Source organism: Convolutriloba macropyga, chromosome 6 (genome assembly GCF_964194025.1).
Source record: "Convolutriloba macropyga chromosome 6, txConMacr16.3, whole genome shotgun sequence".
Classification (NCBI taxonomy): domain Eukaryota; kingdom Metazoa; phylum Xenacoelomorpha; order Acoela; family Convolutidae; genus Convolutriloba; species Convolutriloba macropyga.
This window is the reverse complement of record NC_134473.1, coordinates 51157593-51180254: the sequence shown is the minus strand read 5'-3', so window position 1 is coordinate 51180254 and position 22662 is coordinate 51157593. Positions and strand designations below refer to the sequence as shown.

The 22662-nt window shown below is 33.5% G+C and overlaps 1 protein-coding gene across 3 annotated transcripts in view; it reads right to left on the bottom strand.

Moving 5' to 3' along the window:
* Positions 1-2683: 2683 nt before the first annotated feature.
* The window catches only part of LOC142341025 (uncharacterized), a 55623-nt gene continuing 35644 nt past the window's right edge, over positions 2684-22662 (bottom strand). For all 3 annotated transcript variants that reach the window (XM_075391849.1, XM_075391851.1, XM_075391850.1), the window contains exons 6-7: positions 16579-16693; positions 2684-3037 (exon numbers count right to left, since the gene is read on the bottom strand). In XM_075391849.1, the coding sequence (XP_075247964.1) occupies positions 2799-3037; positions 16579-16693 (354 nt within the window). In that variant the 3' untranslated portion in view covers positions 2684-2798. The remainder of the gene's footprint in view (positions 3038-16578; positions 16694-22662) is intronic.

Here is a 22662-nt window from a genome sequence, read left to right as displayed (position 1 = left end):
GCTCTAATCAATTGCAACCTGCTGCAATCGGGGGGGGGCAAATGGGACTAAGCAGTTCAATACTGGGCTTGAAATAACCACATTAGAGGTTAACATATACAACTGTAGAGATCTAAAGTGAAAAATGGCACCAGTTTCGGTGCACTTTTGATTTGACTTTTAGTATTAAATTGCCGCCAATTGAGTTCAGCTGCTTGAAATTGTGATTCGAGAAAATTTTAGATCACGCGAAACGCAAAAAACAAGGGTTTAAAAGTCACTCGAAAAGTCCAAAACCGTCAAGCAAAAATTTTGCATAAAAAAGACACACACGTTTAGAATAATTGCTATGAACTTCATTCAAGAGCAATTAAAAATAACCAGAGACAAAAAACAAGAAGTGATAGACATAGAGAAAGATAGAGATAAAAAAGATTTTCATTTCAATTTCTATCCCTATATTTGTATCGAAAATTAAACAGAAGGAATTCCCAGCTGATAGAATTATGGAATTAATAGTTATTTAGCTTGATTGGCTCCTACTGGTTTTCTTGTAGACATTCAGCTCCCACGTGAAAATTTTAAAGAGAGAGCAGAACTCATTTGGGTGTTCAACATCAAGTGCGTTAAACATTTTTGCGTTGAAATATTTTAAAACATTGACTTGAAAATCCATGCTGATTGGAGTGAAAATGATGTAACGCACATCAATACAAATACTGAACGGAAACTGAAAAAAATGTAATAAAAAACAGACCGTTTGGTTACTAGTCACTCTATTGCTCAGTTCTAAAAGAAACTGAGAAAGAGAAGGAATTGAAAAAGAAATGGACAAACTAAGACTTGATTGATAAATACAATAGAAAAACAGTTCATTATCTTTAAGAAAGCTCATAACGGTAAGTAAACGAAAAGAAACAAAAACTATTATTTTTTTATTTTTGGAAACCAGCGATGTCAAAGTCCTTGCAGGACGGAATTCACATATATTTTCATAAACAAAGGTAACAAAAAAACAAGAAACGACATAAGAAAAGACTAAACACTTAAAATTTCTTCTCCCTAGAAAACGTATGCTATTCTCTAGCACTATCACTGATATGCAGAGTGACAAAAAATCATTCAGAGCACTTTCATAGTTCAAAAATTTGAATAGTTTTTAGAACAAAGAGTTTGAAAGCCACAAGAACAAGTAGCTTGAAAGAGATAAAAATTAAAAATAATTTATATGTTAAACTAAAACTGCTGGAATCTGTAATCAGAAAGCTTAGGCGAAGACAAAGCAGCAAAAACCCCACCAAACAGTAGAAACTCCAAAATGAAATCTCTTTAATTTGATAAAATTTAATATTAAATAAAAAATTGTGACAACCAAGAAAGCATTTGCTATAAACAAAAACCCTTAAAAATTAAATTTTTGTCTATAAGAACTGAAAAGACTGCAAATTGTTGGCACTATGTGACAACACAAACAGAAAGTTACTATTACGGCCAAAACTCAAAAACACGCTAAACCTAATAAAAATAGAACAACGTGATAGAAACCACAGTCCAAAAAATGAAATCTTCACAATGCAATGAGATCTATCATTTGCGAGATTTACCATCAAGACAGCAGCAAGAAAATCAAAACAGACAAACTCGATGAAAAATCTTTTTGAAATTAAATCGCGCATCAGTCACAAAAACCAATAGCTGCCCGATAGATGTTGTTTCAATAAAATTCTACCATTATGCAACATTAAACCACGCCCATAGCTTTTGAAAAATTTTCTAGAACTAATCATGAGGAAAACTTTGAAAACAAAATTTACATGGTGGCACGCAAAAAAATCTTTTAAATTCCCAAGCTGTTTGAAAAAATGTTTTAAAAATCCGCCCGAGAAGCAGTTTGATAAACTTTTTGATGCTTTCTAAATATTGGCAGCTTTTACTACACCAGTGTGTCTAAAACCGTTGCTTCAATTTGATTTCTCACTAACAACAACAAGCAGCGTAAAACAAGAGGACGGCCTATAATTTCATGAATTTTCTTGGCACCATGAATTTGTTTTATTCTTCGCGGTTCCAGGAAACAACACGCTTAAAAAATAGGATTAACAGTGAACTGCTAATTGTGTTGGTCTTTACCAGCTTATCAACTTTTTCTCAAGACAAGAGATCACGCAAATTAGTTGATCAGAAAAAAAGCAGATCAGACAAAAATTCGGTAGAGCAAAAAAAGACAACTGGGACTAATATACAATTAGTTGGACAGAAAATACTAGTTGTTCTCGACGAATTTTTATCAGAGGAGGCGGTTAGATGGTAGCTTATAGCGTAAGATTGTAGAGAGTTAGTTTGTATACTATGAATTTGAACGCACGACGCCCCCCTCGTGCGTTTATCTTCGGTCTGAACATACTTGGTTCCGTCTGGGAGCTCAACCTTAGTCGTCAAAAAGTGAGCGCAGCTTTGAATGTACTGAAAGAGTAATAACGTTACATAAAGACATATATTTTTTGAAAAAACAGTAGAAAGCAATAAAAATTGTTATTAATAGTGGTATTCCACAAAAGTAAAACGCATTGCACAAAAGACCGACAGGACTAAAAATAAGTGCTCTGAATCACACAGAGACCGATAATAAACTCCAATTTTGATGCGCGGCTATCGATAACGACCCATAAAATTTTGATCTCCAGTACAGTCTCATGTTTTGCGCATACAAACTTGTACAAAGAATGATTTTGCAGGAGAAAGGTGACAAAACTTCCGACATTAATGAACATAGCGAAGTTCATAGTAAAGCGCAGGAACTCGGTCAGCTGCGCATTTATTCAGTCCATCTTCAAATGCTCAACATCAATCTCTTGCTCATCATCACTATCCTCCTCATCATCTTCTAGTTTCTCCTGAATCTCACGTGTCAGAATATGCATGTAGTCGATTAGTTTGATTGTGATCAACAGCCACAGAATGACAATTAGCAATGTTATGATTGCTAAGATGCCAGACATCATTTTAGCCACAAAGATCACATCCTGGACTACGTACTGGCAACCTTTATTGTACATATCTGCAAACAATTTAGAAAAAGGTTATTATTACAAATATAGACGAATAATGTTGGACGTGTTGTTAACTAAGGACTTGTGGGACTCGATTCTATTTTTTTTAAAAAAAACCTGCTTCATGGGGAGATAGGGTTATTAGAGGTAAATTGTTATTATAGACTACTCTTAACACTTAAAGTGAAAAATACAAATTATCATTTTCACTTAAAATGAAAATGATAATTTGGTGCATTTTTCAGTTGACTTACAGCATTGAACAGCCAACAATTAAGTTCAGCTGGGTGGAGTTGAATAGAGGTGAGAATTTTAGATCAACTGAACGAAATAAACGTCACTCGAAAAGGGGTTTAAGTATAAAATTAGACTATTATTACGTTTATTGCCATGTCTAACATTGAAAAAGTTGAACTTTTGCTATCGAACTTTACTGACAATGCAATCAAAGATTGCTTAACGTTACTGATGGATGAATTTAAAGGGAACAAATCCCTGATTGAATCCCTTACAGCTAGAATAGAGCAACAAAGTGAAAAAAAATTGAATTGACAAAAGAAAATTTTCAATTAAAAGAACGATTATCAGCACAGGAACGACACAATTCAAAAGATTGTATTGTCATTGACAATCTTCCCCGGTACAATAACCAATGGTGCCTAACTGATAACGTACTGATGTTTTTCGACAAATTCCTTAAAATTAACTTGAATAGTCAAGTAATGAAAGCATGTCATCGGCTACCAAAAACCTCGAAGCAAATTGTTCCCCCGTGATTGTTAAATTTGTTTTCTTTGATCATAAAAATCTTGTTTACGGTAACAGAATCTTACTCGCAAAACCGGAAAATCATCCACATAATTTCGAACCCATTTTTGTGAGAGAACGCTTATCAAGACACGATGCTCAAATTAGAGAAAGAGCAGAAAAAATGAATTTAAGTGCAACAACTTACAACATTCAGTTAAATTTCCTGTGGAAGAGAATAGCAGGACTGTAAGTAAAGGAATTTCGCTTATATCTGGCATTGATAGGTACAAGGATACCGCTATTCAAAAGAAAACCAAACAAATTCAGAATAATGGACAGTTATTTTCAGTTAACAATGTGAGAAAAGGTCCAACAGCTAACTCAGTGACAACAAGGAAACATTCAAACAAAAGGGATTTGGAATTGACTCCTGGAAGTGCTCTTGAAACACCTGTGCAGAAACAAGCAAACATAAACTTTCCAAAAACCGCAATTGTCGATGACATTTTCTAAGAGCAACGGCAAAAAATAAGTTACTGGTCCATTTGTTTATGCGCTTCAGTAAGAATATTTTACTTCCTTCTCAAAATGTCAATGATATTTGTCTACAACATAAGCTCTTTAAGATGTCATCATGACCACTTAAGTCTTTTAATAAATCAGCACAAACCTGCTGTCATAGCTCTAACAGAGACATTGTTAAATGATAATGACCCTCTTAGTTTTTTTAACATAGAAAATTACGAAAATATAATAGTTAAAAACCTCATCGGTAGATCTGGAGGTGGAGTTGCTTCTTACGTACGCTCAAATTTCTTAAAATTTTATGAGACAATTATTTCAAACACCATAGATGAAAATATTATTCTAAAAGTAACAAAAAAAAACTGGGAAAACATACACGATATCGTTAAAATATCGACCTCCATCAACGGGCGTTAGATCATTTCTAGAAAAAATTGAAGATCACTTGTTTTTTTCTTAAAATGTTTAAAAAACCGATCATCGTGTGTGGTGATCTCAACATTGATAGCATGAAAACTGATTGCATTAACAAAAAACAATTGTTTGAGATTGCTGAATCGTACAATTTACGCAGTAACAATGATCAGCCTACATCTAGTAGCGCAATTGACAACATTTTTTGTGAAAATCAAGTGGAATTTAGTGTTATTAAAACGTCCCTAACTGATCAATATGCCTCAAAAGCAGAAGTTTTTCAGAACAAAAGTGGTGAAAAAAAAACAGAATAAATTAAATGCCATACCGTGACTTCAAAATATTTAGAAATCAGGATACTCATCTCTGTGCATTGTACAATCTCCACATCAAAATCTCGAAAATCCATTTGAAAACATGTTTTTCGACCTAAACATTCATGCACCACGGCTGTTCTTAGCTACACCGAAAATATTAGAAGGTCAATAATAAGTAAAAACATAGGAGTAGCCTGTTTTATTGATCTTCAAAAACACCGTGAATCATGATATTTTATTACTGAAGCAGGAATATTATGGTATCAGAGGCAATGTGTTATGTTGGTTTAAAGATTTTTTGATAGACTGAAAGCAATACGTTGCAGCGAACTTGGGTTCATCTGATTTCCGTAATTTTCATTGCAGTTTCCCCCAAGGATCCGTGCTGGGTCCTCTTTTGTTTTTGTTATACATTAACCATCTGCCCTCTAGTTGCAATAAATCAAAAGTTTCTCTTTTTGCAGATGATACAACAGTGTTTTTCTCATCGCGAACTTCTTCTGATATCCAAAATTTTTAGATGGTTCAAATAGTCTTATGGAATGGTTCGATGAAAATAAGTTGTCAGTGAACGAAAGCAAATGCGAACTTGTCAATTTCGGAAGGTATCAAGAAAAAAAACATTTCTGTTTTTGGATATCCTCTAAAATGACAAAATAGCGTAAAATATCTTGGTGTTTTAATTGACAAAAAAAATGGATTTCAGCAATCACATCAGTCATGTGGTTAAAAAATTGAACTGTTTCTGCGGAATGGTTTTTCTCAGTCGAAAATTTTTGACGAAAAAGCACCTGCACAAATTTCGTCGAAGTAAGGTTGAACCAACAAGACGTTATGGTTTTGATTGTTTATGGTGCGACAACAAAAACCAACTTAAACAAAATATTATTGGCTCAGAAACGCCTTGTCAGGGCAATTTTTTGTAAGAATCTTAATGATATTACATCCGAAATTTTACCTTCCGAAAAAATTTACACTGTATTTGAATTTTATATCGTGAAAATACTCAAAGAAAATTTTCAACAAATTAGGGGTAGCTCTCAACTTTTTTTGTCACACATACTTTTGACAAAAGAGATTCTAGGAGTCGCTTCAAAGGTCTAGTAAAAACATCAAAAGTTACATCCCTATTTCACAGAAAATCACTAGAGAATTGGATTAAAACAGCCTACAATTTTCTCCTAGAAAACGATCTTTTACCAAATAACATTAAAAAAAATGTCAACATTCCAGTTTAAAAATTTTTTTTCGTAGATTTTCTGATAACTACATATTTGAAAATGCCTGCTTGCATGAACTTTTTTTTGACTGTTCGTAAGGATTTCAGAATTGTAAAAGGCTATTGTGCCCTATTTGAGACTCTTGTTCATGAAAAAACTGACTGATTTTCTTTTCTTTTAAAACTGATTGCTGCTTATTATTATTCAACGAATTTGAAATTGTTACAAAACTTAGTTGGAGAACTTTTTGATAAAATAGGAGAAACTTTTTTTAGAAAGTAGGAGTGCCGGACACGTAATGGCAACGCGTACTGGATAAAAATTTTAAGCCTCGCCCTAGTTGAAAAATCTCCGGATAGAAGAAGTAAAAAATCGTTGGTGTCGTCGTTTTTCTAGCCAAAAACGACAAAAACTCTTACGAATTTTTCGTCGGTATCGTTGGTTTTGTTCTTTTTTAAACGTAAGAAAGAATCGGTATCCTCGTTTTTAGACGTAAGACAGATTCGGTATCGTCGTTTTTCATCGGACCAAATCTGAATATACCTACCGAATCTTGCAAAACCGAGCATACCGAAGCTTTCTTACGTTCCAGACCAAACATACCGACAATTTCTTTCGTTTGAAACCAATTATACCGAATCTGGCTGAACCGAACATACAGAATCTTTCTTCAACTCCAAACCGAACATACCGAATCTTGCAAAACCGAACATACCGAAGCTTTCTTACGTTCTAGACCGAACATACGGACAATTTTTTACATTTGAAACCGAACATACCGAACAAACCGAACATGCCGACCATTTCTTACGTAGAAAACCAAACATACCGAACATTTCTTGCATCGTTTTTGTTCGGTCTTCTCAACTAGGGCAATAAGAACAAAAAAAATTAACGGTATTAATATTGTCTTTGATGAACGGTCGAGCATCAGTCAAGATAAACTGTTTTTACGTGACCAAAATGGTCTTTTCATACCAGCCTTTGATCGGACATGGTCTTCTCATAAGTCACGAAAGTGTCTTGGTGATGATTGACAGATTGGTTAGATATAGAAAAAAATTTATTGGACTGTAGCCACGGAATAGACTGCTGGAACACCCTCGTTGAAAAATTACAAATGCTAGAGACTATAAAATCTGATATTAACTTATCTTTGATTTCGTCTTTATATTTTGAGCGAATTGTTTATTTTAAGCGTCATTTTTACGAGCTGCTCGGAAACATATACTCAGATGGCTTTGACTTTTTCAGTTGGAATCAAAAATTATTCTGAGAGAGGGGAAAAGCCATTTTGAGGGTGAGGTAGGTCTAGTATGACCACAAATTTAAACAAACAAATAAGTAACAAATATGGCTCCAATAAGAGTGAAAAATGACATAAAACTCTCAATTCAGCCGTAAGTGCGTGAATGTATAATAGAAAACAGATATGAAGTGCGCTTGGGATCATATCGTAAACCATCTGATGAAAAAACATAGCAAGTCTTCTAAACTTCCATTGTTTTGAACTTTCAAAATCTTTGAAAACACAAGAAAAAATTGAAATGCAAAAAAAATATAAAAGTTTAACTTCAACTTTGAGCGGATTTATCAATGCCATTTTCAAAATCAAGGGAAATTCCCTTTCATGAGTTTAAGTGGGATGAGAACAAAAAAAAAACATTTAATGGCAAAAAATAAGTGTTCAGATTATTATTTGTTTGACAACCCATGGTGATAAAGTCATAAATAGTGAAAGCCAACTGGATAGATGAAATAGGTTTGCTGAGGGGTAATTAGAAAAACAATAGAATCTGCTGTTATTGATACTAAGTGGTAAGACAACACAGCATGTCAAATACAAACACAACAAAAAATTTACTAACGGTTTGCAAAAAAACAAATAGTATGAATGCTACAAAACATAGCTGGCAGATTGCCAGAAAATATCCGAGATAGCTTCGTAAATCTGCGGTCTAAAAAGTAAAACCACAGAAAAAATAAAATTTTATTCTTTTCATTGAAGGCTGCTTATTTTGGTTAAGAATATGTATAACAAATTGCTACATCGCTACATCTGTTGGGTGCATCTAAATGACCTTCAATTAGAGTGAAAAACACTCATTTGACCTTATCTCTCTGATATAAAGTAAAAAAAGTCATTTTGAGAGTGAGGAATTCATTCTCGGGAGTGAGGTAAATCACGTGTGACCAAAAAATTAAGTGAGGTGATCGTAACTTCATATGGTCCTAACGAAAATCTTGACGATGAAATGAAAAAACATAGCAGGACAAGTCACCTGCAATTCAAATAACGTATGTTTGATCTTTGCCTCTTTTCTGTTCTCCGTCGACCTGTTACTACATCTCATTACTGAAAGGTCTCGTATCTTATCTAGTGAGAAACAGGTTAATTTGTTCAAATCACGTTTTAGCTGATTCCTTTTTCACTTTGTTAATTAGAGTTGTATTAGACACCAACTTTTATGTCGCAGTTATTGTTTTCTGTTATACGGTTTTATTGTTTGTGATGTCTTTTACTTTCATTAATGGAAAGTCTCATCGGCCAAGAAGTCCAGCATATTTGTTTACTTAATCCAGCATTATTTTTCACATTGTTATGTGGAATTTTGAAAATTTTCCATCTCTTCCTCATTTGGTAGACAATTAAATAAAATCGTGGATGAGCGGGGTCGGAACATTGTGTAGGAGCGTATATGACTGAGCATCCCTGTCTATTTTAAGAATCCACTAAACCAAAATTTAGCATTCCAGGCATTTTTTTCATCTTCAGTATGGACATACTCTCTTCGGTACTTTAACCTGGGTTATATACGGACTCGTTTATTGGTAAAATTTATTTTTTTCATTGATTTATTTTATTTTTTTATTTATTGTCAATTTTGTGCAATACTTTCGTTATTGAAGGTCTGCAGAGATCATCCATGCTTATGGTCTGGGACAATATTTCGAGCGCACTTTAGTCTGGACAATGGTCTGGAACTCGTCTGGGCAATGGTCTGGAACTTGTCTGATCAGGGGTCACTTCGGTCTGGAACTCGTCTGATCAGAGGCGGTTTCGAGCGCACTTCGAGAGCACAACGATCTTCGAGCGCACACTCGTCTGATCAGAGGTCACTTCGGTCTGGGATGGTCTGATCAGAGGTCACACTTGTCTGGGACGGTCTGATCAGAGGCGATTTCGAGCGCGACCTCAACCTGGGAATCACACAGAGACCGATAATAAACTCCAATTTTGATGCGCGGCTATCGATAACGACCCATAAAATTTTGATCTCCAGTACAGTCATGTTTTGCGCATACAAACTTGTACAAAGAATGATTTTGCAGAAGAAAGGTGACAAAACTTCCGACATTAATGAACATAGCGAAGTTCATAGTAAAGCGCACGAACTCGGTCAGCTGCGCATTTATTCAGTCGATCTTCAGATGCTCAACATCAATCTCTTGCTCATCATCACTATCCTCCTCATCATCTTCTAGTTTCTCCTGAATCTCACGTGTCAGAATATGCATGTAGTCGATTAGTTTGATTGTGATCAACAGCCACAGAATGACAATTAGCAATGCTATGATTGCTAAGATGCCAGACATCATTTTAGCCACAAAGATCACATCCTGACTACGTACTGGCAACCTTTATAGTACATATCTGCAAACAATTTAGAAAAAGTTATTATTACAAATATAGAAATGAAAATACGAATAATGTTGGACGTGTTGTTAACTAAGGACTTGTGGGACTCGATTTTTTTTAAAAAAAAACCTGCTTCATGGGGAGATAGGGTTATTAGAGGTAAATTGTTATTATAGACTACTCTTAACACTTAAAGTGAAAAATACAAATTATCATTTTCACTTAAAATTAAAATGATAATTTGGTGCTTTTTTCAGTTGACTTACAGCATTGAACAGCCAACAATTGAGTTCAGCTGGGTGGAGTTGAATAGAGGTGAGAATTTTAGATCAACTGAACGAAATAAACGTCACTCGAAAAGGGGTTTAAGTATAAAATTAGACTATTATTACGTTTATTGCCATATCTAACATTGAAAAAGTTGAACTTTTGCTTTCGAACTTTACTGACAATGCAATCAAAAATTGCTTAACGTTACTGATGGATGAATTTAAAGGGAACAAATCCCTGATTGAATCCCTTACAGCTAGAATAGAGCAACAAAGTGAAAAAAAATTGAATTGTTAAAAAAAAATTTTCAATTAAAAGAACGATTATCAGCACAGGAACGACACAATTCAAAAGATTGTATTGTCATTGACAATCTTCCCCTGTACAATAACCAATGGTGCCTAACTGATAATGTACTGATGTTTTTCGACAAATTCCTTAAAATTAACTTGAATAGTCAAGTAATGAAAGCATGTCATCGGCTACCAAAAACCTCGAAGCAAATTGTTCCCCCGTGATTGTTAGATTTGTTTACTTTGATCATAAAAATCTTGTTTACGGTAACAGAATCTTACTCGCAAAACCGGAAAATCATCCACATAATTTCGAACCCATTTTTGTGAGAGAACGCTTATCAAGACACGATGCTCAAATTAGAGAAAGAGCAGAAAAAATGAATTTAAGTGCAACAACTTACAACATTCAGTTAAATTTCCTGTGGAAGAGAATAGCAGGACTGTAAGTAAAGGAATTTCGCTTATATCTGGCATTGATAGGTACAAGGATACCGCTATTCAAAAGAAAACCAAACAAATTCAGAATAATGGACAGTTATTTTCAGTTAACAATGTGAGAAAAGGTCCAACAGCTAACTCAGTGACAACAAGGAAACATTCAAACAAAAGGGATTTGGAATTGACTCCTGGAAGTGCTCTTGAAACACCTGTGCAGAAACAAGCAAACATAAACTTTCCAAAAACCGCAATTGTCGATGACATTTTCTAAGAGCAACGGCAAAAAATAAGTTACTGGTCCATTTGTTTATGCGCTTCAGTAAGAATATTTTACTTCCTTCTCAAAATGTCAATGATATTTGTCTACAACATAAGCTCTTTAAGATGTCATCATGACCACTTAAGTCTTTTAATAAATCAGCACAAACCTGCTGTCATAGCTCTAACAGAGACATTGTTAAATGATAATGACCCTCTTAGTTTTTTTAACATGGAAAATTACGAAAATATAATAGTTAAAAACCTCATCGGTAGATCTGGAGGTGGAGTTGCTTCTTACGTATGCTCAAATTTCTTAAAATTTTATGAGACAATTATTTCAAACACTATAGATGAAAATATTATTCTAAAAGTAACAAAAAAAAAACTGGGAAAACATACACGATATCGTTAAAATATCGACCTCCATCAACGGGCGTTAGATCATTTCTAGAAAAAATTGAAGATCACTTGTTTTTTCTTAAAATGTTTAAAAAACCGATCATCGTGTTTAGTGATCTCAACATTGATAGCATGAAAACTGATTGCATTAGGAAAAAACAATTGTTTGAGATTGCTGAATCGTACAATTTACGCAGTAACAATGATCAGCCTACATCTAGTAGCGCAAATGACAACATTTTTTGTGAAAATCAAGTGGCATTTAGTATTATTAAAACGTCCCTAACTGATCAATATGCCTCAAAAGCAGAAGTTTTTCAGAACAAAAGTGGTGAAAAGAAAACAGAATAAATTAAATACCATACCGTGACTTCAAAATATTTAGAAATCAGGATACTCATCTCTGTGCATTGTACAATCTCCAAATCAAAATCTCGAAAATTGACATGCATTTGAAAACATGTTTTTCGACCTAAACATTCATGCACCACGGCTGTTCTTAGCTATACCGAAAATATTAGAAGGTCAATAATAAGTAAAAACATAGGAGTAGCCTGTTTTATTGATCTTCAAAAACACCGTGAATCATGATATTTTATTACTGAAGCAGGAATATTATGGTATCAGAGGCAATGTGTTATGTTGGTTTAAAGATTTTTTGATAGACTGAAAGCAATACGTTGCAGCGAACTTGGGTTCATCTGATTTCCGTAATTTTCATTGCAGTTTCCCCCAAGGATCCGTGCTGGGTCCTCTTTTGTTTTTGTTATACATTAACCATCTGCCCTCTAGTTGCAATAATTCAAAAGTTTGTCTTTTTGCAGATGATACAACAGTGTTTTTCTCATCGCGAACTTCTTCTGATATCCAAAAATTTTTAGATGGTTTAAATAGTCTTATGGAATGGTTCGATGAAAATAAGTTGTCAGTGAACGAAAGCAAATGCGAACTTGTCAATTTCGGAAGGTATCAAGAAAAAAAACATTTCTGTTTTTGGATATCCTCTAAAATGACATAATAGCGTAAAATTTCTTGGTGTTTTAATTGACAAAAAAATGGATTTCAGCAATCACATCAGTCATGTGGTTAAAAAATTGAACTGTTTCTGCGGAATGGTTTTTCTCAGTCGAAAATTTTTGACGAAAAAGCACCTGCACAAATTTCGTCGAAGTAAGGTTGAACCAACAAGACGTTATGGTTTTGATTGTTTATGGTGCGACAACAAAAACCAACTTAAACAAAATATTATTGGCTCAGAAACGCCTTGTCAGGGCAATTTTTTGTAAGAATCTTAATGATATTACATCCGAAATTTTACCTTCCGAAAAAATTTACACTGTGTTTGAATTTTATATCGTGAAAATACTCAAAGAAAATTTTCAACAAATTAGGGGTAGCTCTCAACTTTTTTTGTCACACATACTTTTGACAAAAGAGATTCTAGGAGTCGCTTCAAAGGTCTAGTAAAAACATCAAAAGTTACATCCCTATTTCACAGAAAATCACTAGAGAATTGGATTAAAACAGCCTACAATTTTCTCCTAGAAAACGATCTTTTACCAAATAACATTAAAAAAAATGTCAACATTCCAGTTTAAAAATTTTTTTTCGTAGATTTTCTGATAACTACATATTTGAAAATGCCTGCTTGCATGAACTTTTTTTTGACTGTTCGTAAGGATTTCAGAATTGTAAAAGGCTATTGTGCCCTATTTGAGACTCTTGTTGATGAAAAAACTGACTGATTTTCTTTTCTTTTAAAACTGATTGCTGCTTATTATTATTCAACGAAATTGAAATTGTTACAAAACTTAGTTGGAGAACTTTTTGATAAAATAGGAGAAACTTTTTTTAGAAAGTAGGAGTGCCGGACACGTAATGGCAACGCGTACTGGATAAAAATTTTAAGCCTCGCCCTAGTTGAAAAATCTCCGGTTAGAAGAAGTAAGAAATCGTTGGTGTCGTCGTTTTTCTAGCCAAAAACGACAAAAACTCTTACGAATTTTTCGTCGGTATCGTTGGTTTTGTTCTTTTTTAAACGTAAGAAAGAATCGGTATCCTCGTTTTTAGACGTAAGACAGATTCGGTATCGTCGTTTTTCATCGGACCAAATCTGAATATACCTACCGAATCTTGCAAAACCGAGCATACCGAAGCTTTCTTACGTTCCAGACCAAACATACCGACAATTTCTTTCGTTTGAAACCAATTATACCGAATCTGGCTGAACCGAACATACAGAATCTTTCTTCAACTCCAAACCGAACATACCGAATCTTGCAAAACCGAACATACCGAAGCTTTCTTACGTTCTAGACCGAACATACGGACAATTTTTTACATTTGAAACCGAACATACCGAACAAACCGAACATGCCGACCATTTCTTACGTAGAAAACCAAACATACCGAACATTTCTTGCATCGTTTTTGTTCGGTCTTCTCAACTAGGGCAATAAGAACAAAAAAAATTAACGGTATTAATATTGCCTTTGATGAACGGTCGAGCATCAGTCAAGATAAACTGTTTTTACGTGACCAAAATGGTCTTTTCATACCAGCCTTTGATCGGACATGGTCTTCTCATAAGTCACGAAAGTGTCTTGGTGATGATTGACAGATTGGTTAGATATAGAAAAAAATTTATTGGACTGTAGCCACGGAATAGACTGCTGGAACACCCTCGTTGAAAAATTACAAATGCTAGAGACTATAAAATCTGATATTAACTTATCTTTGATTTCGTCTTTATATTTTGAGCGAATTGTTTATTTTAAGCGTCATTTTTACGAGCTGCTCGGAAACATATACTCAGATGGCTTTGACTTTTTCAGTTGGAATCAAAAATTATTCTGAGAGAGGGGAAAAGCCATTTTGAGGGTGAGGTAGGTCTAGTATGACCACAAATTTAAACAAACAAATAAGTAACAAATCTGGCTCCAATAAGAGTGAAAAATGACATAAAACTCTCAATTCAGCCGTAAGTGCGTGAATGTATAATAGAAAACAGATATGAAGTGCGCTTGGGATCATATCGTAAACCATCTGATGAAAAAACATAGCAAGTCTTCCAAACTTCCATTGTTTTGAACTTTCAAAATCTTTGAAAACACAAGAAAAAATTGAAATGCAAAAAAATATAAAAGTTTAACTTCAACTTTGAGCGGATTTATCAATGCCATTTTCAAAATCAAGGGAACTTCCCTTTCATGAGTTTAAGTGGGATGAGAACAAAAAAATAAACATTTAATGGCAAAAAATAAGTGTTCAGATTATTATTTGTTTGACAACCCATGGTGATAAAGTCATAAATAGTGAAAGCCAACTGGATAGATGAAATAGGTTTGCTGAGGGGTAATTAGAAAAACAATAGAATCTGCTGTTATTGATACTAAGTGGTAAGACAACACAGCATGTCAAATACAAACACAACAAAAAATTTACTAACGGTTTGCAAAAAAACAAATAGTATGAATGCTACAAAACATAGCTGGCAGATTGCCAGAAAATATCCGAGATAGCTTCGTAAATCTGCGGTCTAAAAAGTAAAACCACAGACAAAATAAAATTTTATTCTTTTCATTGAAGGCTGCTTATTTTGGTTAAGAATATGTATAACAAATTGCTACATCTGTTGGATGCATCTAAATGACCTTCAATTAGAGTGAAAAACACTCATTTGACCTTATCTCTCTGATATAAAGTAAAAAAAGTCATTTTGAGAGTGAGGAATTCATTCTCGGGAGTGAGGTAAATCACGTGTGACCAAAAAATTAAGTGAGGTGATCGTGACTTCATATGGTCCTAACGAAAATCTTGACGATGAAATGAAAAAACATAGCAGGACAAGTCACCTGCAACTCAAAGAATTTTAATTGGCTAAACAAACAACTAAATATAGAATGGACTAGGCAAAGCTATTTAGAAAAAAAAGCGAACATAAAAATTTAAAAAGAAAAAAACAGCAAAAATCAAGGTCAAAATGCCGCTTGTGAACAAACAACCAGCAGCCAGAAAGCGAATTTTTTTTAAAACATTTTTTTCCACTCTACTTTGAATTTCGAGTAAAAACATCGCAAAACCAGTCGCTTTTCCGCTTCTTTTCCTTTTTCGGCGTGACCAAAATTACTGCTCGAATTTGATCTCGGAAATTTTCAAAATGTGTAAACATATTTTAAAAAAAGACAACACCCCAATACATTTCAAATTCTTTGAATCGTAAAAACCAAGAGGAGGCTAATAATAGTCTCAGCTGTCGCTTTGCCGCTGTTGAAAAAAGAATATCAATTTTATTTTATAATAATAGCCTCTCCATCGATTCAAGGCAATTGTAAATGAATCAGATGTCGTAGGTCAGCTATATCTCGAACTTGATTGGTTGAATAGAAGTAGGATGTATAGCGTTTATAATTATAGGTCCAATAGCCAGTGGTTTAAAGTCGTTTTCTTAAAGCAAATCATTTCAGTTAGTATTTTGTTACCAACTTATGTAATCGTGAAAAATTATACCAGTTGACTACATTATATTCGCTACCACGCCTTAAATATACATGTAAACATTTGCGTCGAGCTTAAGTCCGTCAGCAAAAATTTAGGTCCAGCTAAATTCCATGTGCTTGAAAATAAATTGGTCTAGTTGAAGTTGGGAAAACCATAATTGAGTCGAGCATGATGTTATCGTACCTCTTTTTGGCCGAGCATATACTTTTCATAGTTAGAGTCCTAAACCTATGACTTAAATGGTTCATGTTGTACATGTTTCTCATTTTGTTATTGTTTAAGAAGAAGTCGCATCGGTCTTTTCGCCGACATTTTAATTTTTTTAATTTCTCACAATCGCAAATAGCTTCATTTTTGAATAAATGAATCATTTTTGATTCATTTTTGAATAAAAGAATCACCTCGTTAATCAATATTGAATTGATCGTTTTATTATTTTTTTAAATCGAAGACATGCATGGAAAGCTAGCTTCACTCAGCTTCCCAAAGTTATTGTACAGATTTGAAAATATTTCGTACTTCCATCATCTCCGAGACATGATCCGTCTTTGGGGCAGCAGGAGGGAGGGGGATCCATCTTGTGGTAGAAGGACCAGTCACCTGGCCCAATTATGCCACAACAGCCCAGGTCACTCTGTAAACAATGTTGTAGACAAACACCGCGATATTTACTCTTTAAATCGGGTAAGAGCATTTAAGATTTTTGAAGACAAATTTTGATCAACTGACATATGAAATGGCTTGAAGAACAAAGAACTGTATCAAAAACTGCATACAATATTCGAAGGACGATCAATTAAATCAAACCTTATGTTTTACTTTACAAAAATAGAGTTCTATAGCATTAAGAAAACCGTCCCCGACAAAACATGTGTATGTGCAGACCGTCCCTGACGGAAAGACCCTATGTGCGTTCAAAATATTATGCATAGCAATAATGTAATACCTATAGTACATTTAGAAAACTAGCATTCATTAGATCGCTTGAGTTATGTTTTGTTTTCATTTCGTGTCTTTTTGGGAAGTGTGTTAATAGTTTTTTCTCAGTTCATAATACCATGCATCTAGTTACGAGAACTTGAAGGAAAAGCCAAACCAGGAGCCAAAATAAAGTCCCGGGGAGCGTAAAACATGGCTGGAGAGGATTGGGTTAGGGAGGGAGAGGGGAGCTGGTGGAAAAATTACTGAAGTTTGAAGCAGCAGTTTTGAACAAAATTTGTTATATAGTTATAACATTATTTGTTATAAAGTAAATATTTATCGAAAAACTTAGGGTTTGAAAGCATGGCGCAATAAAATTTGGTCATATTTTTTATTGACCTAACTATTTAGTGGTATAGTTATTCATTGACTGTCAGAGTTAGCTAAGCACAGCGTGGGGGCAATTTATTTCACGGATTATCTTTTTTTTTATGGTTTTTTAATGGGCGCAAAAACTTTGACCTCTTAGGGGTTCGATCCTACCCCCCCAGGATAGCAGGCTAATTTCTTTGCTACTAAATTTTAACGGTTTTTCAACCGCTTATAATCGCTTTTGTTTTGGAATGGAAGAAATTGAGATCACTCAAAAATGAAGAGTAAACGACACAAAGTCACTTTAAAAGTCAATGAATGTTTTGAAAGAAAATTGCCAGGGAAAAAATTTGCATAAAAAGACACGCACATACGTTTACAATAATTGCCTCAAACTTCGTTCGAGAGTAATTAAGCAGTTTGTAAATTCTTATTGAGGTCAAATTAGATTGAACCGTCTCCAGTTGAGTTTCAAAAATCTGTTACAACGCAAGAATTAAAAAAACAAACAGCGCCCAAAATTTCATTTAATTTATTAAATATTTCATCAAATTGAGCAGCTTAAAACACCGACCTTTTCTTTTTCCAGATAGTTCAATTTTTGAGCAAAATTTCGAAAACGAAAACAATTTCAGCCAAAAACGGCCAGTGTGTAGTTGAACTGATTTAAGCAGAAATTATATGTCATCCTGGCACAGATAAAAGCATTTCAAACGCACAGCTTTACGTGATGGTGGCTCAATTTTGATATAGTCAGCTTGTTGTAAGGGGGGCCAAGAGGCTGTAAACTCACTAAGAGGCTCTAAGTGACATTTCATAGATTTTTTAAAACCAATACTATAATCTAAATTTAATAACTTAGCAGGAAGAATCCTGAAAGACAATACAAAGAATTGAATGAAAAACTCAGAACAACGGTAGCTGACCAGCAGATCACATAAACAAGGCCAGCCAAAAAACAAACATCCGATGACTCAGAAATTGAGAAACTCAGAAGTCTAGAAACTAAAATAACAAAAAACTGAACAAAAATGTAATAATTGGTAAAAGTCTTGAAGCTTTTACCTGAAGACCAATTTTCATCCATGTCAATGAAATCATTTACCCAAGCACAACCTTGAAACAAGTTTATATGTCTTTTAAGGTAGAAAGCGAAAACTAAAGAGTGTTTCTAAAGCTCGCAATAATAAAATGTTAAAAATCTTTTTTTTTCTCTGCAATCTGGCTAGTAACTCATCTGCAAGACCTAGATAAAAATTCATTATCTCCCAAAGTTCGATAAATGCAGAAAAAGACAAAAAAAAAATCAAAAATAAGGAAACAAATGCAAAATTAATTAAATGTGTTCCAAAATTTGTGATATTAATATCTTCAGAACCAAGTGTCTTCAGATGCTCTCCATTGACCAATTTAAAGCCTTGAAAACTTTCATTGGCTCATAAAGATTGTTAATAATAAAATTTACTATTATCAAAAAAGCGTAACCAAAAACTACATAAATTCTTAAAATCAAAGCATTTTCAGTAACTCCATTATCCCAAGAAAATAGGCAGTAACACACTAGAGAACATCAAAAGAAGTTCCCTGGCCAGGAAATGGGGAAATATTCTCAAATAAAGACAAAACTTTCCCAAAAACTTGAAAAAATATTAACGTCATTCCATTACCACAAAGAAATATGCAGTAACCTATTATTAAATTGTAGAGGAGGTGCCCGGGTCACTGTTGAGAGATACAATCGAAAATAGTCAAAAAACTTTTTGGAGATTTTGAAAAAAAGAATCTCAAAAAAACGCTAAATTTTGTGATAATTAAGTCTTGAAAACCATTTCATTACCATTAGTGACTGTGCAGTAACTTACTATCAAACAATCAAGGAGGTTCTATGGCTATTGGTCCTAGAGGCTGGAGAAAAACAAGAAAATAAAAACTCTTATTGATTCAAGAGACAATCGTTTCATTAATTTCAAGATTCCAAAAGACAATAACTTCTTATTGAATTGAAAATAGATTGAATTGTTTCCTGTTGAGTTTTAAAAATCTATTACAACGAAAAAACTAAAAATCAATCAGCGCTCAAAATTGTATTCATTTTAATTCATTATTCGCCAAATTGAGCCTCTTATAAAACGGACCTTTTCTCATCTTGATTTCTTTATGTTTCTCTTCCTGGTCGTTCAATTTTTTAGCAAAATTTCGCTGCCTCTGTGAGAGCGAAAACAATTTCAGCCAAAAACGGCCAATCTGCAGCTGAACTGATTTGAGCAGAAATTATATGTCATCCTAGCATAGATAAAAGCATTCCGATTGCACAGCTTTACGTCACGGGGGCTCAATTTTGATATAGGCAGTTTGTTGCAGGGTGGCTTCTGAAAAATCACTAAGAGGCTGTAGGTGACATTTCAAACATATTTATAAACCAATACAATAATCTAAACGTGATAAAATAGCAGGAAAAATCTTGATTTACAATCCAAAGAATTGAATGAAAAGCTCAGAAACACAGCAACTAACCAGTAGATCAAAAAACAATGACAATCAAAAGACAAAAACTCAGAAAATGAGAATTTAAAATAACAAAAGGAAAAACTGAACAAAATTTTAATAACTGCTAAATTTCTTGACGCTTTTGTCTGAAGACCAAATTTCTTTCGTGTCAAAATAATCATTTAACCAAGCACAAACCTTGAAAAAAATCTATCTGTCTTTAAAGGCAGTAAAAGTATGACAAAAAATTGAAGTGCTTCAAAAAATTGAAGTGCAAAAATTAAAGAAAGTTTCTAAAAGTCACAATATAATGTTCAAAATCTATTTTTGTCTCTGTAATTTCTCCAGTAGCTCATCTTCAAGACCTAGAAAAAATTTCATTAGCTCGTAATGATCGATAAACGCAGAAAAAAACAAAAACATTTGCAAAATTTAGTAAAGTTGTGCCAAAATTTGTGATATTAGTATCTTCAGAACCAAGAGTCATCAGATGCTCTCCAGTAACCAATTTCAGACCTTGAAAAGCTTCATTGGCTCATAAAGATTGATAAATCGGAATTTCAAAGATTATCAGAAATTACTATTCAAAAGTTGCATAAATTCATAAAATCAAAATATTTAAAGTAATTCCATTATCCCAAGCAAATAGGCAGTAACAAACTAGAGAATATAAAAAGAGGATCCCTGGACAATGGGGACATATTCTCAAATAAAGACAAAATTTTTCCAAGAACCTGAAAAAATATGAAAGTCAGTCCCTTACCACAAAGAATTATGCAGTAACCTATTATCAAACTGTAGAGGAGGTTCCCTGGTCACTGCTGAGAGATACAATCAAAAACAGACAAAAAACTTTTGGAGATTTTGAATAAAAAGAATCTCAAAAAAACGCTAAACTTTTGATTTTTAAATCTTGAAAACCATTTCATTACCACTAGTGACTGTGCAGTAACTTACTATCAAACTATAAAGGAGGTTCTGGCCCTTGGCCCTTGAGGCTGGTGAAAAACAAGAAAAGACAAAAATTCTCAAAAATTTTGATTAATATGCCAGTTTTACTGAGATATCGTTAATATTGGTAAAATTGAGATCTGAAAAACACTCCATTAACACTAGAAGCTATGCAGTAACCTATTATTAAACCATAGTTTAGGTTAACTGAGAGTGGAGAAACTGAAAAATGTCAAAACTTTACAAAAAAGGGAAAAAGGCAAAGAGTAGTATCAGTTTTTTGTTGATATTTGCTATTCCAAAACAAACAGCTAACAAATTGGTCATAAAAGCAATCATCTTGAGCAAAAATGAATTTCATAAAATTTAATAAACGTCAATTCAAGACTAGTCAACCAAAAACAACTTTTTAACCTCAAAATTAGGCCTTCTTAGCTGCTTCAGCGCCCTAAGCACCTAAAAGACTGCTAAAACTATCTGATAGCTTCTATGCATCCAATATAGTGCCCAATGGGTTTTGTCTATTTATACCGTTTTGAAAGATCAAAGTCATGAAAACAGCATGAAATCTTCTAACAAAAAAATAGCAGATGTCCTGAAAAATAATCAAAAGAACTGAATGAATATTTCGACCTTCTGTGCCTGACAAGTAGAACATTAAAAGATCCGGCCAAAAAAGACAAAGATCTCAACGTTGGGAAACTAATATATTTTGAGAAATTAAAGAAAATTTTAATCATTGCTGAGACTCTTGAGATTTTTTATACTATACGCGAATTTTTATCCATTTATTTGCTCAGAAAAGGGCAATAAATTTCGGAAAACTTGAAAACGTCATTATGCAAGAACCTATTAAAAAAAGCCAGAGATGAAAATTCCAATAAATTGGTATCAGTTTTTGTTTCAGAAAGTTTCTTGATTTTGCAATATTAAATTTTTAGTCGCTGTATTCTGTCTTGTAACCAATGGGCAATATCTAAAATTGTTCCATTGGTCCGCAAAGATATTAAAATCTTCAGAGCCATTGAATAGCCTCTGGAGTCCATCCAGCCGACCAAATTCGAGCACTAAAAATTCTTTGGTTCAAAAAGATTGATTAACTTGGAAAACGGCAATATCTTTTAGAATACTTCAGAAAAATTTCAAAATTTATAAAAATTTGCCAAAACTATTGCCTTTTTCAAGAATTTCATGAAAACAAAAACATTCTCAAAAAATTAGAGATTTTTTAAAAAAATTAGCCGGAATTTGTCATAATAATATCTTAAAAACCATTTCTTTACCACTAGGAACTATGCAGTAACCTATTATAAAGCCATAGAGAAAGTTTCCTTGCCACCGAGGCTGCAAAAATTTATAACTGCAAAAATTCTTGATATTAAAATGTTTCAAAATCATTACACTGCCCCAAGCAAACTATCAGATATAAAATCACATTTTATCAGATAAGTGAATGGGTTTTCTGACCTCTGGAACTCCAAAATTTGAATAAAAATTTGAATATATTGCAAATTTTATCAATAAACTGCTAAAACTCGTGACAATAAAATGTTGAAAGTGTTCCCATTGCTACCGAAAACACTGCAAAAACCTATTATCAAAACCTAGAGGAGAAATTTTGACCCCAGAGGTTGGAAAAACTAAAAAAATTACAAAAAATATTTTAATTTCCAAATTGCAAAAATTAGTATCATTTTTCGTGTCTTTGTTTGCAGTATCAAAACATAGAGATCAGAAAATAGAAGTAGAAAGTAATTATATCATGCAAAAAACCCTCATCAACTGTGACAAATGTCAAGACTAATCAAACGAAGAACTTGAAAAATGACGAAAAATGGTAAAATTTGCACCATTTTTGGCTAAAATCTCTTA